Source organism: Pteropus medius, unplaced genomic scaffold, assembly GCF_902729225.1.
Source record: "Pteropus medius unplaced genomic scaffold, Ma_sr-lr_union100, whole genome shotgun sequence".
Taxonomy (NCBI): domain Eukaryota; kingdom Metazoa; phylum Chordata; class Mammalia; order Chiroptera; family Pteropodidae; genus Pteropus; species Pteropus medius.
In genome coordinates, this window is record NW_024356333.1 from 2119941 (window position 1) to 2147129 (window position 27189).

At 47.8% G+C, this 27189-nt stretch overlaps 2 protein-coding genes and 2 non-coding genes across 8 annotated transcripts in view; all 4 read left to right on the plus strand.

Moving 5' to 3' along the window:
* Window positions 1-10124, plus strand: part of ZNF777 (zinc finger protein 777) — a 30097-nt gene extending 19973 nt beyond the window's left edge. For all 3 annotated transcript variants that reach the window (XM_039861336.1, XM_039861337.1, XM_039861338.1), the window contains exons 5-6: window positions 916-1167; window positions 4126-10124. In XM_039861336.1, coding sequence (XP_039717270.1) covers window positions 916-1167; window positions 4126-5279 — 1406 coding nt within the window. In that variant the 3' untranslated portion in view covers window positions 5280-10124. The remainder of the gene's footprint in view (window positions 1-915; window positions 1168-4125) is intronic.
* A 6629-nt stretch (window positions 10125-16753) lies between these two features.
* Window positions 16754-27189, plus strand: part of ZNF398 (zinc finger protein 398) — a 41888-nt gene continuing 31452 nt past the window's right edge. Inside the window, exons 1-3 of one of the 3 annotated variants that reach the window (XM_039861347.1) lie at window positions 16754-16851; window positions 17805-17884; window positions 22615-22742. In XM_039861347.1, the coding sequence (XP_039717281.1) occupies window positions 22698-22742 (45 nt within the window). In that variant the 5' untranslated portion in view covers window positions 16754-16851; window positions 17805-17884; window positions 22615-22697. Of the gene's footprint in view, window positions 16852-16879; window positions 17125-17804; window positions 17885-22614; window positions 22743-27189 lie in introns of those variants that run through there. The other 2 variants (XM_039861348.1, XM_039861350.1) reach the window with 2 other exon arrangements.
* Window positions 17628-17699, plus strand: TRNAC-GCA (transfer RNA cysteine (anticodon GCA)). The gene has a single exon. It is a non-coding gene; the product is annotated as a tRNA-Cys (tRNA).
* TRNAC-GCA (transfer RNA cysteine (anticodon GCA)) lies at window positions 24847-24918 on the plus strand. The gene has a single exon. It is a non-coding gene; the product is annotated as a tRNA-Cys (tRNA).

Below are 27189 nucleotides of genomic sequence, written 5' to 3' on the forward strand. Positions count from 1 at the left end.
GCCAGTGTTATCCAGTGAGGGCGCGCTGGGGCGTCGCCGCTGCCTGCACGTGGAATGCACGCCGCTCTTAAAAGGGAGGCAGTAGCCCTGTCGAATCGGTGTTGTGGGATTTCTACAAAACATTTGAGAAAAGGAATACAAGACGATGTAGAAGGCGATTTTATGTTTTAAAGACCAATAATGGCCGAAGAACATAAGCATAGAAAAAAATACTAGGTTAGTGACAGGAGTCACCTGGGAAGGCCCCAACTGTGAAATAGGAAGTGAGGGGAAGGCAAATTAAAAGGAAAAAAAAAAAAAAACCACTGAAAAACAGAAACGTGCGCTCTGATCTCATTTATGTCAAATGACGCCTGTGTGCGTAATGACATTTGAAGTTGACCTGTAGACCTATAGGCAAGTTTAAAAAAAAGCAGGGGGGTGGGTGGTAATGTGTGTAATTGGATGCCGTTTAACTAAAAATCAAAACCAAAAGCTCCTGTCTTGCATGTGTGCCTGCTTGTCATTGTGGGCAAGGAGGGGACTTGGGGTGTCTGGTCGTCAGTGTGGTGAGGAGGTGATCGGCTGCTGCTTCATTCAGTTGAATTGCGAGGAGCGAGAGACTTGATGTCGCTGGCCTAACCTGGAAAGGGGAATTAAGATCTCATTAAAAGAAACCCTGACAACACTATTTAAAATGGGAAGGTGTCATAGAAAACAAACTTTGCATTTATTTTAACCTTATTCCAGTTTGTGGTGGTATTCGAGGTTGCACAAATGTCCGGAAAATTCTATTTGTCTACTCAACGCCAACTCAGTATTATGTTTCTTCAGGGTCTCTAAAATAAGAATTTTGAAGTGTAAATTCTAGGGCAGGTGAAATGAACGTGTTCTGGGTTCTTCTGTCCTCCCCCCCCCTTTCCCGCCTTCTCTCAGCCCACGACGGGATTGTGATTAAGATCGAGGTGCAGACCAATGATGAGGGCTCAGAGAGCCTGGAGACCCCGGAGCCCCTGATGGGACAGGTGGAAGAGCATGGCTTCCAGGACTCGGAGCTGGGCGACCCGTGTGGAGAGCAGCCAGACTTGGACATGCAGGAGCAGGAACATACTCTGGAGGAGGCTACGGAAGGCTCCAGCGAGTTCAGCGAGCTCAAGCAGATGCTGGTGCAGCAGAGAAACTGCACAGGTCAGTTGGGGGTAGGGACATTGATGGGTCCACAGGTATGACAGCCCCAAGCACCGCCTCAGGTACAGGTTTCCTGCCACAGGGTTTATAAGAATCTGTCTCCTGGCTAGAGAAGGTAAGACAGCCAAGCACAAAGTCAGACAAGGATCCAATCTTACAGGCAGAGATGGTCAAATAAATTGCCCGAGATAGTGGCAAAGCTCGAACTTCCTCCTGATTGTCCTTGATCGTTGTGTCACACTAGAAGCCTTGCCTGACATGAAGATTTTAGCCTTTGGAGAGCACACTTCTTAAAATGACCAGTAGTAGTGTCTTTTTCTGGGGGCAATCTAAGCATCATTTTTAGTTATAAAACCTCAAAGTCAACATTCTGTACACCACAGGAGAACAACAGGCAAGTGGGCTTGCAGTGGCCTCATCCGAGGACATCTTTTGTGTTCGATTTTCTGATGCTGTACCTTCCTCAGAGTCCTAGAAAAGCCTTACCTGGTCATCACGGTGTCTTACACACACTTAGTTAGCCACTGTTTTATTCAGGAACTTCACAGCTCTATTCGTAAGTGCATGAACCTGAACTTTTCCTGAATCGTCTTCATCTAGTGTTGGCAACAAGATTGTACTAGACTTACCAAATGAACTGGGGAGCTTTGGCTCTTTCTTCTATATTCTGGAAAGAACATAATAAGGTCGGAATTAAGTGTGTTCTTTGACAATTCGATAGAACTCACTTGGGTTTTGGTTTTTGTTTGGATGTTTGGTTTATATGTAAAAGTCATTAACCATATCAATTTATACATTATTTCTATTTAGAAATATATCCACATCCATTTTAGGTTTTTTAAAATATTACGTTGATGACTTAAATTTTTTTTTTATTTTATCTGTAGATAATTCCTCTGCAGTTTGCCTTTTTGCATCTAATAAAATATGGACATCCTTCTTGGTCAAAGATGTGGATCTAACTCCTTATTTTTAAATAACTGCATGATATTCCAGAAACCTTTTTAATATACCACACTGTCTTTCACAAAAGAGCAGTGGCAGATCCAAGGCCAGTTGTGAGTATAGGCTAACTTAGAGCTTCATAACAAATTCCCGATCGTCCTTTGAGCATCTGCCGTTAATTCTAGTAGAAACTTAGAAAATTATTAAACAGTACTTTGTGGGATTTTGAGTCCTGAATTTTAGGACCACATGTTTCATTCCTACTTCAGTAAGAAAAAACAACATTGATGCTCAGGGAGAGTTTGACGGGCCCAGAGCCCCCCACACAGGATAAACCCCAGGGCAACTTGTTACCAACCTCTGAAGCTGCTTCCTCCTTCCCGATCTCTTAAGCGTCGTGTTCCAAGGAACTTCTGAATCACTTTCTGCTGAGGATTGTAACAGTGCCGAGCAGCATGGTCTAATGGCACGGCCTGAGCTGGGCACACCTACGTTCTAACTTGGCACCCCTGTGTTCTAACTTGGCACACCTATGTTCTAACTTTAACACTGCATTTTATTGGCTTCAGTCACTAACAAACTTATAAGACCTTGACCAGGTCACAGACACAGCTTCCGTTTCCCTGTCAGTTGAGGGGGTAAACTAGATGACCCCCCCAAACTGTAGGCTCTGAAAAGGTCCATGACTGTTTACTTGGGAACATCACTTGACATCTCCAGGTGTGGACGCTCCACATCTGTGAAGTGGATAAGTCTTGCTCACTTAACCTATAATAAGAGGTGAATATGAAAAGAGAACAGGTTTGAAGTATTTGAAAAAGTTCTCATTTGTTTGCTTTTAATAATTCCACAAATGCAGACTTATTGCATCTTTCATCTCACAGGTGGTCTCAGAAAAGTGAGTGACTTTCTTACGTCACACAAAGTCGGTGACTGAAAATAGAGTCCCCATTAACTGTGTTTAGGGAGTGCCAAATAAGTACAAGGCACTTGAGAAAACTCAAACAGGTGTCGGAGGCCACTCCTTTTCTCTGGGACTTACATTCTTGTGGGCCACAGCCTTACTTCGGTCCTAAAAGGTCAGATTAGAGGGGGAGGGGAGGGGAAGGCATCCGTCAGTGCGCGCAGTGGTGGCACTGCACACCAGGGCATGTGGGAAAGGCAGGGGAAACCCCCGGCCCCAGCTTAAGGGATGGTAGAGTCCGATTCTGCAGGTGAGTCATCCACCTGTGCAGGCGAGATGCCGCAGGGACCGCCCACCTCGGTCCCAGGGAGGCGCACCAGCTGGGGAGGGGTTGAGGGCTGCAGTTTGGGACGGTCAAGGAAGGTGTTAGAAGAGGAGGTTGAAGCTGAGTGTTAAGCGATGAGCGCGAATTGGAAACATGGAGAGGAGGGTGAGTAAAGGCGCCTGAGAGAGATCTCCAAGCGAGTTCAGGAAAGAAGCCCCATGGGGCCGCGCAGCGCTCAGGTAGAGACGTAGAGGGGGAAAGGCTGAGAACTCCATGGGTCCAGACCCGCTGATACAGGCCGAAGAAACCCAGCCCTTAAGTAGCTTAAATGAAAAAGCCGCGTTTATGGGCCCAGCTATCTGGTAGGTGCGCGAGAGTGCCAACCTCAGACGCCTGGGCCTGGGCGCCTCCGGGGGGCCCGTATGCCAGTGTCCTTTTATCCTGCCAGTGACCGCTTGCTGGCAGCCCGGGGAATGGGCACCTGCACTGTCGCTTTCCCATCCCGAGACCACAATCCTCCCTGCGTCCTCCGCGTAAGGTCCCAAGAGAGGGCCTGGGCTCACCCCCGAACCGAGCGGGTACGTTAGTTACAGGCCCACCCCAGCGGGGCGAGGACCACCCGCGGCAGGGAGCTGAGAGGTATTTGCCCCCCGGGAAGGAATTCAGGCCGACAATACCTACGCGATGCTCGGTGAGGTTGGCGCGATGCTTACCTTGGTCCAGGTTCGGCCGCTAGGCAACAGCTAACGTCCTCTTGCTGTCTCTCTCCCTGTCCCTGGAGCAGAGGGGATCGTGATCAAAACCGAGGAGCAAGAGGAAGAGGAGGACGAGGAGGAGGAGGACGAGCTGCCGCAGCACTTGCAGGCCCTCGGGCCGCTGTCCGGCAGGTACGAGGCCAGCATGTATCCGACCCCGCTGCCCGGGGAGCTGTCCCCGGAGGGCGAGGAGAGCCCCCCGCCGCTGCAGCTGGGAAACCCCGCAGTGAAGAGGCTGGCGCCCGTGTCCCATGGCGACCGGCACTCGAGCGACAGCCGGGGCTCCTCCAGCCAGCAGCAGCGGAACCGGCGCGGCGAGCGGCCCTTCACCTGCATGGAATGCGGCAAGAGCTTCCGGCTGAAGATCAACCTCATCATCCACCAGCGCAACCACATCAAGGAGGGGCCCTACGAGTGCGCCGAGTGCGAGATCAGCTTCCGGCACAAGCAGCAGCTCACGCTGCACCAGCGCATCCACCGCGTCCGCGGCGGCTACGTGTCGCCCGAGCGCGGGCCCGGCTTCGCCCCCAAGCACGCGCTCAAGCCACGCCCCAAGTCGCCCAGCTCGGGCAGCGGCGGCGGCCCCAAGCCCTACAAGTGCCCTGAGTGTGACAGCAGCTTCAGCCACAAGTCGAGCCTGACCAAGCACCAGATCACACACACGGGCGAGCGGCCCTACACGTGCCCCGAGTGCAAGAAGAGCTTCCGCCTGCACATCAGCCTGGTCATCCACCAGCGCGTGCACGCGGGCAAGCACGAGGTCTCCTTCATCTGCAGCCTGTGCGGCAAGAGCTTCAGCCGCCCGTCGCACCTGCTGCGCCATCAGCGGACTCACACGGGCGAGCGGCCTTTCAAGTGCCCCGAATGCGAGAAGAGCTTCAGCGAGAAGTCCAAGCTCACCAACCACTGCCGCGTGCACTCGCGCGAGCGCCCGCACGCCTGCCCGGAATGCGGCAAGAGCTTCATCCGCAAGCACCACCTGCTGGAGCACCGGCGCATCCACACCGGCGAGCGGCCGTATCACTGCGCCGAGTGCGGCAAGCGCTTCACGCAGAAGCACCACCTGCTGGAGCACCAGCGCGCGCACACGGGCGAGCGGCCCTACCCCTGCACGCACTGTGCCAAGTGCTTCCGCTATAAGCAGTCGCTCAAGTACCACCTGCGGACACACACGGGCGAGTGAGCGCGCCCCCGCGCGGCCGCCAGGCCGGGTGTGCCGCCAGGTGCGCGGCCCAGCCCGCCCCTGGGCAGATGCCTGGCTGCCGCGGGGCCCGAGCCCAGCGGGCGAGGTCCCCAGCCCCTTTGCTGTGAGCCCTCTTCTCCTTTCATCCCTTCTCCCAAGGACACGGGGGTCCTGAGACCAGGTCGCTTGCTGCCGTGTTTACCCGGGGCCCCAGGGCGGGAGAACGCAAACCTGGGGAACCCTTTCGGGCTGTTAATTTCCTTGACAATAAAATGGATGAAACCAATCAGCACGGGGGGAGTGATTCGGCCGCCGGCCACTCGGAGGGTTGGTGCAGGGCCACTTAGTTGGGGATAGAACTTTATAATTACCTTTTGGATACTGTGGTTCTATTTGATAATAATAGAGTAATTTTTAAAAGACGAGCGTTTCCTGTTTGCCGTTTTTGTTTGGTTTTGAAGGGGAGGGGTTGAGAAGGTGTCCAAGGGACGTGTGCCTAGTGTCAGCTGAAAGGTGCTGTTGTCTCATTTATGTGCTTCTTCCTTGTATTGGGTGGCGAAGGGGACGCAGATCCCACCGATTATGAAATCGAAAAGAGGATGAGGAGCTTGAAATAGTGAATGAGCTTAAGGAAGGGTGGAAGCTCCTGGCACCTTGATGTCGGAGGACAGTGGGCATTCAGGAGGGAGGCAGGAAGAGCGACAGATCTGGAATGGGCTGGAAAGACGGTCCTACAGCAAACGCTGGGCGCGTCCCTCGGGACCAAGCAGCCTTCCTGCCCAGCTTGAAATGTGGCTGGTGGAGGGGTGGCGAGGAGAAGGTATCAGGAAGGGATGCAGAGGCCCCTGGTGCCAGTCTTTGGGGAAACCACAAAAGGCACCATTCAGAACATTTTCTACTTGTTATTTGTATGTTGCACCAAAGCGACTCTTTATCTGTTAAATGCACGAATGTACCCTGGTTTCACGAGGTATTCATTTCTCATTGCCATCCATTGAGGCCTAGAGACAACGTGGGCATATTACGTTGCCCACAGAGCGATTGACTCTTGCTCTGCTCCTGGGCTTGGCGGTGGCCCAGAGAGAATTCAGGCCATTCGAGGAGTCAGTTCGTGGAGGCTAGCAGAGTGCCCAGCTCGGCCAGGAGAGCTGGGAAGGCCAGACTTCTGCTCAAGGCAGAGAGACTGGCCTGAGAGACAGGAACTGCTGAAGGCGGGCAGACTAAGTCGTGAGTCTGGGGTGGTGAGGAAGGGACAAGACACTAAAGGATGTGCGGAAAAGGGAGTGAGAGCGGGGAGGTGCTCCATTCTCGACTGAGGGACCACAGAGGTCATCAATCCCTCCTCTCCTGATAAAGATGCGTAAACTGAGGCTCAGAGAGGGGAAGTCATACCCAAGAGCCCACATTTAAAAGGATATGACTTCTCTATTTACACTGAACATTTCTGAAAGGATGGTAGGACATCAGGGCAGGCGGCCCGAGTCGGGGGCAGAGGCCCCGGCTGGCGTGATGGGATGGAGAGGCCCCCAGTCTCGGCCCTGATCTCCAGAAGCAGCTGGAGAGTAGAGTGATCCCCAGAAGCAAGGAGTTCCATTCGTGAACAGTAAACACTGAGTGCCAGGTTTGCGGAAGCTAGCAGTTGCTCTGCCGACTGGAGGAGGAGGAGCCTGGAGAAGTCAGGACAGCTCGGTGGAGGTGGAATTCCAGGTGCCTCTGTGGGCTGGGAGGAGTCCACAGATGAAAAAAATGCAGGCCTTTTGGTGGGGTGTCCTTTAAGGCAGAAGCGTGGAAAGTGGGCTCCAGTTGATTCCGGAGCAGTGATTGATTTTGGAGAGGGCTTGTGGAGAGAAAACAGGATCAAAGTTGGGCTTGGAGTAGACTGGGGGCGCAGAGGGAGTCTTCGATCTAAGACTTCAGGATGGAGTTGGAATTTGATCTTGTGTGAGAAACCATTGAGACTGCTGAGCAGGAGAGGGAATGGATGCACATAGGGAATCAGAGGCTGAACCTGAAGGAGAAGGAAACTTATCACTGTCAGACGTACGGGAGAAACAGACCTGTTCGATGGAGGTGCCACAGATAAAGGAACTAGTGGCTGGCGGTTGATGGGATGACGGAGGAAATGGCTCTTTTGAACTCTGGAGTGTTTGCAGTTGCTAAGGGATGTTAGCAGAGATGTTTTGGAGATATTTGGTGGAGAGCCATCGCTGCTCCAAATCTTGACTAGTCCTGGGATTTACGGTTCTAGTCCTGAGAAGTTCCGACTTGAGCGGTGGACCACAGTAGTTTAGGGTGAAATCCAAGATAGAAACTCAGCAACTTCATTTGTTGTGCGTTACTGGGGCATCCTCAGAGCGCCTTGGGGGTCTGAGCATTTTTTCCCCCAGGCATCTGGTTTCTAAAGGATGCAATATAGTCAAGGGCTGGTACTTCTTATACGGAGCTGGACTGTAAAGGGGCTCTGTACTCCCACTTCCCCTTCCTTGGCTCTGCGCCCCTCTTCATGCCTCTTCCTTCGAGGAGCCCAGCACCCTCCACTCCAGTCATCTCTCCTCTCATCCCAACTCCTAGACCCCATCGTGCTTCTCACTTTCCATCTTCCATAACCTCTGTAGCAGTCCAAGGCCAACATCTACAGGGGATTCTCATCAAAGCGTAGACAGACACTGGAGTCGAACAGATGTGGATTTAAACTTGATAGCTGTGTGGCCTTGTACAAGTTAATTAACAGAATATCAATTTCCTCACCTGTTCAACGGGGATGATAAAGTTTCCATTGTTCTGAAGCTTAAATAACACATAACATAAATACATAGCAAAGACGCTGGCACCTGCAGAGCCCTCAGATTAAGTTGGCTAATTTCATTATTAGCTTTTAGCTAATGATGGCTTAACTTAGTAAAAGGAGAAGTTCAGGTAGGTCATGGGCTGGTGGTATATTTAAAAAAAAAAAAAAAATCTCTGAGAAGGAAATTTCCCCAGCCAACAGAAGCAGAAAATTATTTGGTGTGAAGGAGTTCAAATCCAACCACACAGGCAGCTACACTTGGTCGTGATGTCAGAGCAGACGGGTTTAAAAGTCACCTCTGAGCCACACGCTCGCGTTTGTAGCGGGGTGGAGCCCCTGCTTGCTGGGTGTCTGGTATGCTTTTACAGTGCTTTCTTAGGGTGCCCTTCATTTAATTAGAAAGCAAGACTTTCAAATTCCCAACTTGCCCATTGTCATCGGCCCCATGGAGTTGTGTACCAGAAAGAAAAATTGTCATTTATTGAATGCGTCTTCCTTTTGAAGACTTTGCATGTATCACCTCATAACTCTGCGGTATGCATCATTTTACTCATTTTATGGGTGAAGGGCGTGAGGCTCAGAGAGGTTAAGTCGGCCCAAAGTCACGCAGCACCGAGTTAGTGGAGTCAGGATTTGAACTCGAGTCTCTGTGACTCCAAAGCCCACGCGCTTGAGCGCAGAGTTCTTTCCTTGGAACCTGAATTGTTATTGAAAAAGAGAAAGCCAGCGCCTCTTTCCAATTATTCCATTTTATCCTTCGATTTTAAAATTTAAGACGAAATTAGGGAAAACGGAATACATCAAGCAGAATGTGCTTTGTGCCATATATTTGCCAAAATCATTAATGTAGTAATAAGAGACGCAGTAAAGGCCCCTGTGTTGAACCTCTTGTTTTACAGCTGGAGAAATTCAGATGGAGAGGAGCAGGTAGTCTGTGCTCGCTCACTCAGGTGGGGGGCAGCGAATGGAGCAGGGCTTGGGTCTGGCACCTTAGGGGATGCTCATTGTCATACAAGCGACCCTCCCCCCCCACCCTCCGCCTCCCCAGTATGTATTAAGCACCACTTGTGCAATGCATTGTCCTGGGCTCCTGGAAGAAACAAAAGGATTAGGAAACCATCTACTGCCTTGAGGGCCCTTAGAATCTGGTGGAGACTCTGGCCTAATTCTCTAGACTTAGCCTTTGGGGCTCTGGCAAGCTGAGGCCATCTCAGAGACCTGTAGGTGGATATCTTTGCAGAGAGAGCCACACCTCCATCTTTTCCTTGTCCCTCCTGTTAATCAGGGTAGCTTTAACCAGCCAGGTGTCTGTGGGGACCTTTCCTGAGGCAATGTGGTAGCGACTCCTCAGATTAAGGGATCAGGGACGAGGCCTCTAGGCCCTACTGTTGCCAGGGCAACGGTGAGTCAGGCCAAGGCCTCTCTGGCTTTCTGGAAAGCAGTTAGACTGCCAAACCTCTTGCTGCTTCCCAGGCATAGAGGAAACTTCTAGATTTAAATTTTTTAAAAAAATCAATTCTGCATTTGCCACTTCCAGTTGGGTTCCTTGAAATGAGTCTTTTTTTGTTAAAACACAATAGAATCTAACCCTTTTATTTCTGTTTTCTACAAAAGGTAACTCTAGGCTAAGAGAATGTTTTTAAAAAAGAAAAGAAGGAAGAGGAAAAAAGGAAAGGAAGGAAGGAAAAGAGAAGGAAATAAAAGAAAAATTAAACCAAGTCCTACTGATAGTGAATGAATGGCCTTACATGAAAACTTCTGGTAAGCTGTCAGACCTAGCTGTGATTTTTATTAGGGACAATAATAATCATCGCTACAGTTCATCGGGTCTTACCATGTTCCAGGCACTGTGCTAAGTAAATGCTTTCATATTTTATCTTGTGACAACCTGTGAAATTGTATTCGTATCCCCTGCAGATGAAGTTCAGAGAGGTTAAGCGATTAGCCCAAGGTCACGTGGCCAGAATTTAAACCTAACTGTGTGCTGTTAACTGCTGTTATATACTGCCTCCCAATTTCTTCAACGTGGATCCTTAATAAAAAAAAAAAAAAAAAAACAGTACTACTTCTCTCTGATTTGCAGCTCTGCCCGCCCCACGGACATTCCGCGTAAATTCTGGACCTGGCTAAAAGCAGACAGCTCGCTGGCTGGCCAGCCAGCCCAGTAACACAGGGACGATGACCCAGCTCACCTAACACAGGTCGAGTGGATGTGGCTGGGTGCCTTGGTGGTGGGTGCCAAGCTAGCCCCGTTTTAAACTGAGGCCCCCTCTTCCATAGGAACTCTGGGAGGAGGCTATCTGTTAAGGGCGGGGGGTGGGGGGGGAAGAGGGTGGCTCCCTGTCTGTGTTTGTCTCTGGCGTTGGGACCTGTAAGAAGCCATTTAAGTCAGAGGAGGAGTTGGGTGAAAGAGATCATTACAAGCAAACGCTTGCTCTCTGAGAAAATAGCATTCGCGCCCCGACTTTTTCTTGGGGTCCTCGCCGTTCCTCCCACCACTACCACATGAGTGAAACTTACTGCTTCTCTGTACAAAATAATAGCCAAGTCCTCAAAATAGATAGGAACATCGCCACTGTCTATTAATTAACTCGGGGAATGGAAAGTTGAATTTTAATGATAAAATGTACCGATGAAAATTTTTACTCTCACTAGTGATTTCATTTAAATAATGATTATTTAATAAGGATAAACTGTTCCCTTTTAGAATCAGTATAGTTGAATAAGTATACAAAGGACTTAAAGGACTACATTCAATCAGTTCTTTATTTTCAAGATACACAAATACTGAAGTTATGCCCTCCAAGGATTGAAATTGATTGGATTTCAGCTAAATTCAATTAAGAAAATTAAACAGGTTATCAAATGTGACATTTGCCATTTTTCTACCGAAAGTATGATCCAAGAACCACATGGTTCCGTGATCAAACTTTCTACAGGTGAATTATTTATGCAAATTCTAAAATCTAAGATAAAGTTTTTATCTGTTATTTTGTATTGACCATCGTCACTGAAAGTCACATGAATTTTGTCAAAAAGCGAAGGCTGTGAGTTGTTTGGCGTTGTCGCCCCCTGAACAGTTTAATAAGAAATGTCTCACTAAAATGCCTATTCTTCCTTTGCTGATTGGGACATAATCGATGCCTTACCAAGCTCAAGGTTCATGATCCATTTTGAAATAAGTTTAGGAAAAAAAAACTTCGAATACTTTATAGTTCTGCTAAAAATAAAAAAACCAATCAAGTTAATATCCAGACCAAATCACACGAATCTCCAGCATATTTAATTTAAACATTAGACATGTTGAGAAGAGATAGACATATTTTTCTTGCCCAAATCTATGCCTGCTCTTCAGAGTCTTGGAACAAGTATAAAGTGCATACAAACATACTTGGGTGTTCATTTTACCTAAAAGATTAACTCACATTAGTAGGTAATAATCACATAACAATTTCAGAATTTAATTAAAAACCCTTTCCCCTAAATGAAATGCCTTTTTTTTTTTTCCTGGCCATAAAGGAATTTCTGAGTTCCAAACACTAAAGGCTTATCTTAGAATTGAATGAGCCCCTTATTTTTTCAAGAGAAAGTATCAAGTCTCGTCTATAAATTTAACAGAAGAAATCATTTCCCACCCAATATGAGGACTTTTAACCATCTCCACAACTGCGAAATTAAGTGGATTACTTGGAAGAATTCATCTCCTCTCTGAAGTAACTAAATCTATAATATTATATTTTAGAGTCTCTTTCAGATCCGGGACACAAAATCCTCATCAAGTTTAAAATAATCAAATTTTCTGCGCTTTCATGATGTCAGTGTTTTTCAGCTTTTGTGTTTAGCCCCAGAATTCCTTGTTTAAATAAAACCATTTTCAGAAGCTACATATGTAAAGTAATTTGAGGCAGAAGGGCTGGGGGGTTGGAGTGAGAGGTAGCTAAACACACCTGCTTGGCCCTCTCCGGTGCGGGTGTGGGGGTTGGGATGGAGGTGGGGGGTGGGGCTGACCTGAGGAAGCTGCTTCAAATCCCAAGTCCAGCCAACCCTTAACCCTTGCTTCAACTTTTCCTAGTCCCAACTGAAAGTCCGTATGTTTAATTTAGTCAGTGACACATGCCATGCTTACCTAATTCTTCGATGGAGCACAGGATTTCTTAAGTTTATTTCTTCCTTTTAGGGTATTTCATGCATTTCTATTCTCTATAACCTCTATATCAGTGGGCAGAGATGTCTTGTCAGACAATGGCGAGTCCCTGTAGCCTTACCAGTGAATTTAGCGAGCTGACACCCACCAAGAATCCTTGGAAGGCAAGGGAACTAGCAGCACAGATGTCCAGAAAAGCCCTTCAGAAGCTACTAGGATCTCCCAAGTTATTTTTACAGCTAACCACCGACATGTGAAGGCCGGGGAAGATCAAATGCAAGTTACAGCCCCGGCAGGACTCTGGGCCTGCAACCTGGCTGTGGGCAGCTTTGAGGGGCTTCTTTCCTGCCTTCCCGGGCTCAGTGGGCACCTAGAGTAGGCACTTGGTGGCATGTGTACTTGATCTTCCCAAAGGTGGTTTCCGTTTGTTTCCGTGCTTGCTCCTGGGTCGGGCCCACGGGAGGCACTCAATGAATGTTAAATGAAGGGACAATTAAGCCACAGATGACAGTGCAGGAAGAAACAGGTAAAACCCCAAATCCTGCCCCACTGGGATGCAGATGGCTTTCTTCATTAAAGCTAATCCAAAAGCTTTAAGATATAATTAAAATGTATTTTATCATTTCCTCTGATATTTCAGCCCACGTATTAGGTAGGGCCCCGGGGTCACTGCCAAATCCCCTAACCCCAGTGGCACGGTGCCTGGTGTGATGACAGAAATCCTCTGGGGTTTCCGGCCTTTGAAGGAAGGTCACCCAGCCCCCTGGTAAGGGGTCCGTGGGCAGGCGAGCAGACAGCAAGGCTAAACTGCAGGGAGATGGGGCCGCTGGCATCTCCCCGGCATCCAGAGAGCCTTCCCACCCTACTGCTGGCTGCGAGCTGTCAGATTGTCACTGCTCTGTGTGCACAGGCTTTCTGTCGTTTCAAGTCGCTTTGCTCTGCTGTGCCTTCCTGCTGTCTACAGCAGCGGCATATTCACACACGTATTACACAACACAGAGGCGTCAGGACCCCAGAGAAGCGGCCTCTCCCAATCCCTGGCCCCCCAACGCCTTGACAACGTCCTTGGAGTCCCACAGAGCCAGGTCCTGGCTCCCCTGGCGGACAGCCTCCCCCTCGGACCTCCAGGCTCCATCTCTTCCTGGAATTCTGACGATCCGCTCAAAGCCTGGGCCCAAGTGAGCACCTGTGAAATGGTGACGTACAGTGCCTGTCTCCCAGGGCTGCTGCGCGCGATGCTGCTGGACGATGAAGCCAGGGATTAATAAAAACCACTATATATGTTTCAATTTAAAAATATATTTCTATAGATTTGTATCTTAAATAAATGTATATGTAGTTTGTAAATTTAACGACTTGAATTTTTTTAATTCCTCGGCTCGAGCCTCCTCCACCCGCCAAGCCGCGGAACATGCCGAGCGCGCCCGGGCCCAGCAGCCCGCCTGGGGACCGCTCCGCGCGCCCTCGCCACGTGGGGCCGCCGGGCCGTGCTGCCCCCTGCCGGCCGAAGCCGGGAGGCCCGGAGGCCCGGAGGCCCGCGCCGCACCTGGCCGCCCGCGGCCGCTCTAGGCATGCGGCCTCTCGGTGGTGGCGCCGGGCCGCGGTCGCGCGCTCAGGAAGGGGCCGTCCCCGAAGCTCCGGGGTGGGCCGAGCGGTGGGCCCAACTCCGGGCAGGCGCGGAGCGGTGCTGCTGCACCCCGAGACCGGCCCTCCCTTCCGTGTTTTCTTGCTTCCTTGCACGGCTGGCCCGCCCGGCCCAATCCCGCGAGCTCCGGTGGGGCCCGTGCGTTGTGCGGATCCGGGGCTGGGGACCTGGTGGTTCAAAAACAAAGGACAGGCCTCAGGGTGCGGCCGAGCGGAGACGTGCCCCGCCCCGCCCCGCCGAGCCGCGGTGGAGGAGAAGGGTACAAAGGGAATCCCGCGGGCGCGGGGACCAAGGAGGAAGGGGTGGCCCCGGAGTTTGCCCGAGCGTCAGGGTTTATGAAAACCCTTTCCCCGGCAGCATTTTATGCTGCCCACTTTTCTGAAGTTCAGGTCAGTTAAGCTAGTATTTACACCATGTAGAAGTGGTTGAACCTTGAGAAACGCTCAGATGATGGGCTGGGCTGATTTTGGTTCTTACAACATTTTCGAATATTTGGTTATTTCCAAGAGGTGGAATAGCACCGTTAGAGGGTATGGATTTTTTTTAAAGGCTTTTTTTTGATATATGTGGCCAAACCGGTCTCCTGAAAGTCCACCAGGTCACGCTTGTTCTTTGCGGGAAGTAGGTGGGTACCTGCAGGCAGAGGTGAGAACTGGGAGGGCGTCTCCTGAGGTGGAGGTTGGGGTGGAGTCTGAGGAGCACCTTGGGTTGAGTGTGAATGATGGTTAAGCGGACAGTGGCGTTGAAACGGTGGCCCGGGCCTTATTGTGGGGCCTTATTGTGGGACCTGACTCTCAATGGATTTGAATGTTTTGGGGACACGAGGCCCCAGAAAGGAAGTCTTTGAAAGTGCACGTTTGATCATGGCCCTCTTGCTTATTACCCTAAGGGTAGTGGTTCCCATGGCTCTTAGGGTAAAATCCAGAACCTCCTCAGGCCCAGGAGGCCACACCTGCCTCTCCAGCCCTATCTTGGGCTGTGTATTAGTTTATTAGTTTCCTAGGGCTGCAGTCACAAGGGACCACAAACTGGGTGGCCTTGTACTACAGGAATTTATTGGCTAGAAGTCCAAAATCAGAGTGCTGTCACAGTTCTCACTAGAGGCTCTCGGGGAGAATCTGTTCCACGCCTCTCACGGAGCTTTCGGTGGTGGCCAGCAACCTTTGGCATCCCTTGGCTTGTAGACACATCCCTCTGGTCTCTGCCTCCATCGTCACGTGTTCATATGTGTCTCTGTCTCTGTGTCTCATATAAGGACGACTGTTGCATTAGGGACCCACCTACTCCAGTATGACTTCATCTTAACTAATTACATCTGCAACGATTCTATTTCCAAGTAAGGTGACATTCTGAGGTTCCTGGAAGGACGTGAATTTGGGGAAGACCCACTTCAACCCACAAGAGGCCGTGTCCCTGACTCCACACCCTGACCTCTCTGCAGTTCCGGTTGAGGTTGCGCCCGTACTGCCTGGTCCTCCTGGGCCACTCATCCTAACTAACTTCCCTTCTTCCTGCAATGTCACTGCTTCTCCTGAACCCCACAGACTAGGATCACCCGGCCCTGTTCTGTGGGCGCTCAGCACTCATCACAATGGTGATTGAAGAAGTACCTGAGTGACAGTGTCACACGCATGTGTACCACATCCACTAGAGAGTCACCTTTACAAGGGCAGGAACCAGGCTGACTGGATGAACAATAACAAACCTAAATTTGTGGCCAAAGGCTTGCAGCCTGACTCGGGAAGCCTGTCACAATAGGCCAGGCCACAGACTGTGCCAACTCCACTGCAGTGAGCCCATCAGGAAGGTTGGGGGGGTGTGGTCCCTGTGCACAGGAGGAGACAGGTCTGCATTCAGTCCAGGCTCCATCCTCCCCTAGAGGGACAAGAAATAAAACCCACCTCCCTGACCACTACTCAGGTCTGTCCTGCTCTGTCCCTTTGCTGCAGCCACACTGGTACTGTTCACACTCCCTGATGCTCCTGTCAAGCTAGTTCCTGCATGGGGGCCTTGGCAGTCATACCCACAGCCTGGAATGTTCTGCATCCAAATTTTTACACACTGGCTTCTTCTTAAACTTCAGCTCGGGTTGTCACTTCCCCGACCACCTCCATCTCTCCCTCACTGTCGTCCATCACATCGCCTGGCTTTATTTTCCTATAGTGCTCTCAGGATCTGCGATGATCTCGCTCACATATTTGTTTGCTTGTCTGTCACCTTACACCTTTCAGAATAGAAGCTCCACGAAATCCCATCAGGGACCTTGTTTGCCTGCCTTGGTCACTGCTCAGCCCTCAGTACCTAGACTAGAATTTGGGATGCCGTGGGTGCTTACTGTTTGTCGAATGACTGAATGAAAGTTACTTAACCCCTCTTAGTCTCTGTTTCTTCATCTGTAAAATGGGGGTAATCTTAGCTACTTCATGAGAGAACAATTTTATCTGCGTCAGAGAGTTCTTGGGAGGATTAAATGGGAGATGTACATGCAGTGCCTTCAACATAGTAAACACTCAACATAGTAAACACTGAGCCATTATTAATAGCTTAGATTGGCACACATCCTAACGTGGAGGGGGACCAGATGGCTGATGAAGCTATGAGGCTGTGTCCTCCTCTGCAAAATGGAAATAATGATTCCTATAAAAGCTTGAATGAGTTAAGTGTAAATTATAATGCAGATTTCTCGAATTAGCATTCCATTGATCCTTTTTGTCTTAAAGCAATTATTTATTAATTATGTAAATAGGAAACGATATTGCTTGCAGTTACTGGAAGGGAATATGCTTAAATTTGTGACATTTTGAGAATAATACATTTTATGCGGAAAATTTGGAAACTACGATAGAGTATAAAGAAAATGTAAAAAGTCTCCCATAATCCCCCTGTTTATTTTTTAATCCTGGTCTTTCTGCCGTGGAGTAAACAGTACACATTTAAGCATATCTGCGAGAGGAAGTGTGATGCCATCAGGCGGGCGGAAGGGGCAGCTGAACAGGTTGGTTGCGACGATCTTTTATTAGATCGTGGTGTGTGCTGTGGTGTCTTCCCAGGTCTGGATTCCAGGTGTTCTCTCCTGGCGCTGTGTTCAGTCCTGTGTTTTAGCAGACGTTCTGATATAAACTAGAACGAGTCCTCCATTGTCAAGTGCGGACTAGGATGACACTTACCTTGTTATTCTCAGTTTTCTTAGCTCCCGTCATCTCTTCCGTTTTTGGAAATAAATGTTCCACCTTTTATTTGCTAGGTCTGTCTTCCATCTACATCTCAGGTAAGGAGTTAGTTTGAAAAAGACGACACTCGACTTAGACAAAGAACTAAGAGGCCTGGGTGTCTTGGAGAGGGAAGACGGTGGGGAGGAGGCCGTGAGTGACATAGTGGGAAGAGGAAAGACAGGTGGCGAATTAAAGAGATGGAGGGCAAAAAGAAAGATGGACGGATAAAGAAAAGGTGGTAGAGGGAGGGCGACTGGCGGAGTGAACAGGCAGGCCTGGAGCGTGGTGTCGTGCAGGGGCTCCAGGTGGCCTGGCTTTTCTCGGCTAGGTAAGGAGAGGCTCCCTGGACCCCTGCTGTCTCCAGCTGTGGGCAAAAGATCGTGACCAAATCAATTCACCAAACTTGAGGAAAAAAAGCGGGTTGGGGTTCAGAGCAGAAAGGCCAGTATGAAGTGACAATGGGACATGAAACTGAAGATGCAAAAACTATACTTGTTTATAGGGCAGCTGGGTGTGGCTGTGTGAGTATAAAGCTGTGAGTGAAGAGTCACTCAACCCTGGGGGTATAGCTCAGGGGTAGAGCATTTGACTGCAGATCAAGAGGTCCCCGGTTCAAATCCGGGTGCCCCCTGCAAGGATCTCTTTTTAGAGGTTTTCCGGCTCTTATGTGATGTCCATAGATGCAGCATCTCGTTTGGACTGAAAATAAGACCAACTTTCTCCTTGGGCTCTACAGGTTTCTCTCACTTCTCAACTCTGTCCCCTCTGGAGAGATGTCTTCACCTTCTTATTTCATCCTCACAGGAAGCCTGCAAGGTAAGTGTCATCCTAGTCCACACTTGACAAACATGGAAACCAAGGCAGATATAAGATAAATAAGCCCTGGGGGTGTAACATACATCATAGTGACTACAGTTAATACCATATCGTGTATCTGAAAGTTGCTAAGAGAAAAGATCGTCAGAGTTCTCATCACAAGAGGAAAAGTTGTAATTATGTCTGGTGATGGATGGCAACTCGACTTAAGTGATTTCTTTTTAATTCATATATTTTTATTAAAATTTTTTTCCAGTTTTACTGTGATATATTTGACATATAACATTTAGAAGCTTAAGGTGTACAGTCATATGTGTATATGGCAAAATGATCTCCACAATAATAATGGAGCCTTAATTTTTCTCTGTATGCTGTTTTGTACATTTTTAATTTTGTGCATTATTCATACAAAAGCTAATTAATTTACAAATTTAGAAAACCTCAGTTCAAGTGATCTGACTTCCAGAAGCTGCTGTTGAGTCCTCTCAAGGCACAGGGTTAGGTCCTCTCTGCTTTTCTGGGCGACCTTATTATACAAAGGGAGAGAGTCTGCAGGGAGGTAGGGGAAGAGGGACCGCTGGTTGTCACCGGGCGCGGACAAAGGTTGGCCCTGTGGCAGCATCCTCAAATGGCAGCTGTGTCCAGGCAGGATGAAGTGGTGGTCATTTAACTCTTGATTCTGTCACTTATTTTTTTGTGATTTGGACCAAGTTGCTTCAGTTCCCTGTGTCACTGTCACCCTTAAGGGTGGTGACGGTGGTGGTGGTGGTGATAGACATAATACTACGACAAATCATTTTTAAAATCATATGTATGAAGCACATTATAAGTGTGCAATAAATATTAAGTCTTATAGTTATTTATGGGTTTCTTGGGTGGAGCTACCCAACTGAGAAGCCCCAAGGAGGCCTTCTTGGCCCAGCAAGGGGTGTAGCTCAGGGGTGAAGCACTTGACTGCACGTCAGCGGGCCTCTGGTTCAAATCTGGGTGTCCTCTGTAGTTATCCCAAATCTTCCTTCACCTCGCTGGGTGTCCTGGTGATCTATCCATCCCCTGCTGTGTAGGGGACTCTTGAGTTGTCTGTATCCCCTCCCTTAACTTTGGGATTGCACTTCTCCATTCTACCTTTGTTTACATAAAATTAAAATAGATGACGAAAAGCAGGATGCAGTACAGCACATATGTTATGCTGCCTTTTGTGTCACAGGCCACCCGCGTGGGTTTCCTCCAGCGGAGCCTTTTCTAGGTGAGAGGGAGAATTTTCACTGCATACTTTCTTTTTCATTTTATTTTTTAAATTTATTTATTCTTAAGATATTATTTCGTTTTGTATTTATAGCAAAATTGAGGGGAAGGCACAGAGATCTCCCATATGCCCCCTGCCCCGACACACACGCATCCTCCCCCATTGTCAACACCCCCCACCACTGGTACATTTGTTACAATGTGAACCTGCACTGACACGTCACCATCACCCAAAATGCACAGCTGACGTTGGCGCTCACTCTTGCTGTTGTATATTCCATGGGTTTAGACGAATGTATAATGACATGTATTCACCACTGTAGTATCGTAAAGAGTATTTTCACTGCCCTAAAGAATCCTCTGTGCTCTGCCCATTTATCTCCTCCGACCCCCAAACCCCTGGCAGCCATGGTCTTTTTACCGTCTCCATAGTTTTGCCTTTTCTAGAATGTCATCTAGTCGCCTATTCCAGAATGTCACATAATATGTTACCCTTTTCGCATTGGCTTCTTTCACTTAATGATACGCATGGAAGATTCCTCCATGTCTTTTCACGGCTTGTCAGCTCATTTCTTTTCAGTGCAGAGTAGTATTCCATTGTCTGTATGTGTCGCAATTTATTTACCCTTTTACCTAGTGAGGGACAGTTGCCTCCAACTGCATACTTTGTGTGCCTTTTGAACATTGTATCATGTGAATTCTCTGCGTTTGGTATCTTTCTTTTACAAATACAATTGAAAATTTAAAAATAATCAAATTAAATGAGGCCTCACCCACCAAGAACATGGGTCTGTTTGGTCTGTGTTTCCCCTTTCTGTTGCGTTTTGCCAGAATCTTGAGTCTGGGCAGTCAGGGTGCGACACACGCTAAGGGCCACTCCTCGCCCAGGTCGGCCAAGGCCCTGTCGCGGCCAACAGATTCCTCAGGCCCCTCCCGCAAGGCCCAGCCCAGGACCTTCCCCCGGCACTTCCGGGCTGGGCGGGAGCCCTCCCACAAACACTCTACTAGGAGTTGGCCTCCTCCAGGACCCGGACCTGTCCTTTCCATACTGGAGGCTCCAGCCAGCACTTCTCCCGTGAGGCCCACCTCTCCCCGCCTGCAGGCGAGCACCCGTCCGTCTCCGAGACTGGGCTGGGTACCGACTTAAAGGCAGCCCGCCCCGCCTGGCAGTTTCATTTTGCTCGTTCCCACACACTCACATCATATAGGAAACAAGCGAACTCCCAGAGACCCCTTGAGTCGTGTTAAATGATCATAAGAGCCAAATCGAACAGGCTACCACCAGCCAAAGGTGGGACAATTTGAGGATCAAAAAGAAGAATGGGCATAATTGATCGAAATGCCTAAAACAGGCATTTTAAAAATCCATTCATTCATTATGATGTATTGTTTTAAAAGCTCTCACTGGTCAAATTTGAAGGTTGCTAAAGCATTAATGTATTATTCGGAAAACTCATAAATAAAAGGAAAGAATCAAGCATTTGTTCTACACCTTCTGTATTAACGATATTCCAACAGGACCAAATAGCTGACGAAGGAATTTCTTCCCTACTAACAAAATGCGAGCTAATAGAGGTCGAGAATTAGAATAAAACCATTTACAAATCCTAATGGAAAAACAGATGTGAGGAGGTGTCAGCAATGCCTGCTCAAACTGTGAGATGAGTGTTTGATGAAGACATTTATTATGAGGGTAACAGCACCTCAACATACTGGTTAATCTTAATTTCACAGAAAGAGAAACCAGGAGACATGAGCATCCTTATACAAAGGAAGAACACAGTGTTTACAGTGATGTCTTCTTACCAAAAAAATTGAACCTGAATTTGATCAAGCCTCTAGATACAGCAAGCTTAGCTATGTTAAAAATTGTTAAAACTGACTATGATGGTGACCTTTATGTGTCTAGTTGAATGGGTCATAGGGCACACAGATATCTGGTTAAACTTTTTTGGGTGTATTTTTTTAAGGGTATTTCTAGATGAGATTAGCACTTGACTCAGTAAAATCTAAGTAAAACAGATGTTCCTCCCCAGTGCTACTGGGTGTCATCCCGTTCATCGAGGGCCTGGACGGAACAGAAAGGCAGAGGAAGGGAGGATTCGCTCTCTGCCTGTCTACTCGAGCTGAGACACTGGTGGTCTCCTGCCTCGGACTAGAATTCACACCATCAGCTCTCTGGTTCTCAGGCCTTCAGGCCCTGACGAGAACTACACACCAGCCTTCTCGGGTCTGTGACTTGCCAAGATGGCAGTTCCTAGGACATCTCAGCCTCCACGATCACGTGAAACTATTCCTTAGAATAAATCAGTCAGTCTCTCTCACTCTCTTCCTCTCTCTCCATATGGATTTAATTGTAGAGTTAATTATATGCATATGTATAATTTGTTACATAAAATCACATATAGTTATATAAATTTATATATAATCGGTTATATAAATTATATAATCAGCAATACAAAATAGATGTATAATTGGTTCTGTGTCTCCAAAGAACCCTAACCAATAGACTAGATGATAGACACCACTACTTTTGTGTATATTTGAGATTTCCCATAATAAAAGTAAAAAAAATTCCTTTCTCATAGATAAATATTTTTATAGACAATGGAAGGAAACTATGCTCCCCAATTAAAAAACGCTGTTTCCATTTTCTGGTTCTGATTTGGTTTTGCATCTTATATTGATTAACTGAACTGGCGTGTAAGGGAGGAAGACTTTCCCTTATTTGTCTTAGCACCATGGAGACAGGCTGACATTTTCAAAAAGAACTTGGCTGAAAAGCAAGCAGAAACAGAAGCGCAGCCATAGAACCAGTCACTGTGGTTCTGGTGCATTAGCAGCATCGCCAGCGTCACTAGCCACCCAGGGCTCAGTGACAAGTGACGGACACCAGCTGTTCTGCTGTCAGGCCAGTGGTCTCCAGCCTTGGGGACTGGCTTCCTGGCTCATCTTACCCAAGGATTAGCGGGCAGAGGGCTTACCTCCAGCGTCTCCAAGGACGCTCCCATACTTTCTCATGTTTGGGAGGGCGATACTCCTGCAACTTGAAGATACTATAACCCTGCGAAAAGTTAAACTGGAATCAGCATGCAGTGGGTGAGACTGGCCTTCAGAAGTGACCCAGAGAGACGTAGTTATGAGCAGGAGCACGCACAGTGACTTCTTCGGAGGAATGTCAGTTAGAGTGAGCTGCGACCTAATTAATCATATCATAACCTAAGAGCCTAAAGCAATGCATGATGCACTGTTAGCTCCCGAATATTTTAGAAGGGAAATCAGACAGAAAGGAATTGGCTGATGTTTTATGTAGCGCTGCCACACAAGAGACCCAGTTCAATCTGTGTTTTAGCAAGAATCCTTGCAATATGGTCACGAGTTTTAGTTCTAGAGTTAGACTCCGTGGGCTACTGAATTTAAGCTTTAGTTTAAAGCTTTAGTTTCTTTATCTGTAATTGGGGGTAATAATTGTACCTCTCTCTTAGGGTTGGTATAAAGACGGAGGAGAAATTTCATGGAGGCATCTCGTGCTGAGTCACAGGAAGGTCCCTGCTAGAGCCGCCTTGGAATGAGGGAGAGTGTTGGGGTCACGGACAGGAGATGGAGAGATCAGGTAAGGAGCTGGGTCCTCCTACAGTTCCGGCATGCTGCATCATAATGGAGATGGTCGCTAAGGTTTCCTGCCCCCTGCGGCTCCCATCCAGCCCTCCCCTGCCCGCCAGCTGGGCTTTCTGCCTTTCGCACCACAGGGAAGGGATGACCCCATAGAATGCAAACTGTCGGCGCTCAGCTTTCAAATTCCAACAGTCTGGGTGCTGGGGGATTCAGGAAATAAAGATTGGCCCCAGAGCAGAAAACTGTCCCAGCATGGCAGAGCCACATGGGACATCCCAGCACTGCACGGGTGCGGCCAACAGTGCCAGGGAATCGAGGAGCACAGGCAGCGGGCACCAGCATGCGACCAGAAGGTCCCCACACTCACAGTGCGATCGAGACAATGGAGAGGACCAGACGCCCACCCACTCCACGTGGCAGTCGCCTGCAAGCCCCTTCATAACTCAGCCACAGCACGGGGGGACATTGTGGGGGACCCCAGGCTCGAGCCACTCACAAGATGGGACACAAAGCAGAGATCAAGTTGTTTGGTAGAAAAATTAGGTTCCACATCTGCTCCCTCTCAGTCGGTGGACTAAGATTTGCGCGCACGCGGCGGATCACAGAGCTGAGACACTAGCTGGGGGCGAAGAGATGCACGTGTTCAGGAGATGGACGGATGGGACCCGGTGATCTGGGAGGGGTGAGTCGGGACAGGGAGAGTCCTGGCGTGGTGGATGACAGTGTTCTGGCCTCCTGAGAAGGGACAGTACTTTGGACCGGGAATAATTCATAAAACTTTTCCCTGGCCTGAGGAAATACTCTGAAGAGCGATGAATTCCATTTGCAGCCTCACTAAGCAACCTTCCGGCAGCTCATGTGGTTTCCCAGGTAACCTGGAGGACATTCTGGCTTGTTGCTATCCATCTTTGAGAGTCTGATTAGGGAGGTCTTGAGAGCCAGGTCCAGTTCTGGTTGCATCTGCACTTTCAGAGTCTGAGAGTCCAAACCTTGATGGTTCTGCCAGTTCAGGATTTCGGGACGCTTTTCTGAAGCTGCTTCGTTACCACTCTGATGAGGAGCAGAGTAACTATTGTCACCTGGCAGGACCATGTGGAAAGGGGGTGAAGGAGTGAGCACAATGGGAACCACCGGGAGTGACTTCCTGCGGAGGGTCACTGCTCAGAGCCACCGTCCTAAGCCAGGTCCTTGGAGCCTGAGATTTTCACTTTTAGGAATCAGTCCTAGGGGAATGATCTGAGACTGAGCAAACAGCATGTTCCTATTCATCAAAGTGTTGTTTATTATCCTGGAGAATGTCTTCCACTTGCTCCATGCAGCATCCCACATGTCGAGCCTACATTCTCCGACAGATGGACCCCAAGAGCTTGTATGGAGGTTCCACCAGGGGGCTCAGCTACTCGGACACCCTGGACCAAAGAATCGCCCTCCTCTATCAGAGTGGGCCAATCTCACTTCAGAACAATTGAACTTCGATAGTAGAAAATCTTATCCAATAGTATAGTGCAGCATAACTCGGAGAGGCTCAAACAAATGCCGTGGGGGCTCAGTATGGGGAAGCGTACGCCTGCGGAGCAGGGGCGCTCTGTGTTCGGAACAGATAGGCTTGCTGCCCAGGCTGGGCCCTCTAGCTCTGCTGACACCTGGGTTTGTCCTCGCCCACTCTCTTTCTCCAAGAAGTTGGGGCTGCAACTTTCTTGGCCAGGTACATCCCCTGGAGTAAGCCAAGCTGCTGAGAGCTGTTGATGGGTCCCAGGCTTTGGTCCCTGGGAAAGGAAACCAAAACAGAGTTGGAGATGGAAAAAGAGGAAAGAAAGCATCTTAGATATTAAGAGAATGGGTAGCATTCTTTCTGTACCCAGCAGCAGCAGCAGCAGCAGTAGTAGTAGTAATAAAGGACGGGGTGAGAACTACTCTGGGAAAAGATGTTCAGGTGAACATAGGTATACAGAGCCTGAGGAAAGGGAGCAGCTTCTGACAGGTGTGGAGGTGGGTGCCCAGAGCAGCAGTTCAGGCAGCTCCTCAGGGAGACATGATGGTGAGAGCAGAGCTTGATAAAGATTGCAATTATGAAAGTCTCTTACTGAGAAAGCATAACATCTGGGGGTATAGCTCAGGGGTAGAGCATTTGACTGCAGATCAAGAGGTCCCTGGTTCAAATCCAGGTGCCCCCTATGTTGTTTGACTCTTTTATTCCTGTGGAAGTGTAGCTCCTTGTTATCCTGCAGGCCCAGCTTCATGGAATCTAAATTTCCAACAAGTGGTAGAGATGGAAGTGTCCCTCTTGTGACATTTCTCATGTGTTTCCTTTTTACCTGCTCAGCCATATTCATTTGCTGGAGAGATGGAGGAAGTCTGTCTCAGGCTTTCTCTCTGTTTCCTTGGTGCCTAATTATTACCATCCTGTTTTATTTGTTTATAACAAGCTTGCTTCAAAAAAATAGCATCTGAGGCAGCTTGCAATAAAAGTCCAACCAGTCAAAGAAGTATAAAGAGTCAAGGGCCGACTTAAATGAGGCAGTCAAAATCATAGGGACAGAAAGGATGATGGGTGCCAGGGGCTGGAGGTGGGTGAGGAGTTATTGATCAGTGGGGGACAGAGTTTCACTTTGTTCTGGGGGCGGATGGTTGCACATTATGAATGTACTTAAAACTACTGAAAAATGGTATTACACTTAATGAAATGAAAATACATTTAAAATGGTTAAGACGATAAATTTTATGTCGTGTGTACTTTATCACAATTTTAAAAAATGAAGGAAAAAGAAAAGGCAGGGACTGAACGTTTAGGAGAGGAGGTAAATAATTGTTCCCAAGGGCCCTGGTTGTGAGAAGCTACTACTGCTGAATACAGAGCTTGTCTCTGAGCTTCCAGGTAATGAGACAGAAGTGCGAACATACCAGTTCATCAACTGAGTAAAGTACTTTATTAGCTCTGAAAAACAGCAGTCGTTTATATGATGGGTCTTTATAGATGCCACACTGGAGAGATGATGGTTATTCCCAGGGCAGCTGTGGCAGTCACACAGGTAGTGTGTTACACAACTCCACCAGTCACATGGTCCCGTAGAGTTATACAGCCTAGTGACCCTAGATATTGGCTGTAGTTTATCCCTTTTTACAAAAAATGGAATACCGTAGACTGGGTGGCTTATAAAGAGTTAGAAATTTATGTCTCACAGTCTGGAGGTTGGAACGTCCAAAATCAAGGTGCCAGTACACTCTGTGTCTGGTGAGGACCCGCTTTCTGGTTCACAGACAGCTGTCTTGCTGTGTCCTCATGTGGCAGAAGGGACAAGAGCTCTTTTAGGCCTGTTTTATAAGGGCATTGATCTCATTCATGAGGGTTTCACTCTCATGACCTAATCACCTACCAGCGGCCCCACCTCCAGATGCCATCACATTAGGGATTAGGTTTCAACATATTAATTGGGGGGGGTTGAGGCGGAGCACACAAACATTCAGTCTGAGATATATATATATATATCTATATATATATATATATAACCCATATATATATATATGACCCATAGAAAGATTTCTTAAACACAACCCCCAAAGAAAGATTTCTTAAACACAAATATATATATATGACCCATAGAAAGATTTCTTAAACACAACCCCCAAATTACAAACTACAGAAAATAAATTTGATTATATCAGAATTTAAATTTCCATGTGACAGAAAGTTTCTAAACAAGAGACTCTGAATTTTGCAACACATATGATGGAGAATGGATTTGTACCAAAATATAACCAAAATGAAAAAGTTCTGGAGATCTGTTGCATAACAGTATGAATGTACTTAACACTATTGAATTGTCTACCTAAAAATGGTTAAGATGGTAAATTTTCTTATGTGTTTTTACCACAATTAAATATTTTTAATTATTTTAAAAATAAGAATTCCTATAGAGCAATCAGAAAAAAAATAGTTAACCCAACAGAAAAATGGACAAGGACGTAATAAGCAAGTCACAGAAGAGGTTATTTTTTATGACAAACATGTGAAAAGATGCTCAACTTTGCTAGAAATCAGGGAAGCAAAAATTAATTAAAACAATAAGGAGGTACCATTTTCCTCCCCTCCCAAAAGTTAGGATCCATCAAGGTTTAACTAGATCAAGAGTCGCTGAGGGAAAATGGTACTTTCGTTTGCTCACAATAGGAGTGTAATTGGTACACTCACTATGGAGAAATTTTGGGTAATAAACATAATAAAGTCAACACAAAAGTTACCTGTAACTATAATAGTAAAATTAAAAGCATGAATACAATTCAGGAATTTCATTTCTAGGTATATCCCCTTGAGAAATTCTAGCAGAAGAGCACCAGGAGACTCAGAGAGACATGTTCATTGCAGCGCTCCTGTTCGCAAAAAACAGGAAATGTCCTAAGTGTGTCCATTAAGTAGAAGAATAGATAAATGAAGCTTTCTGGGCTCC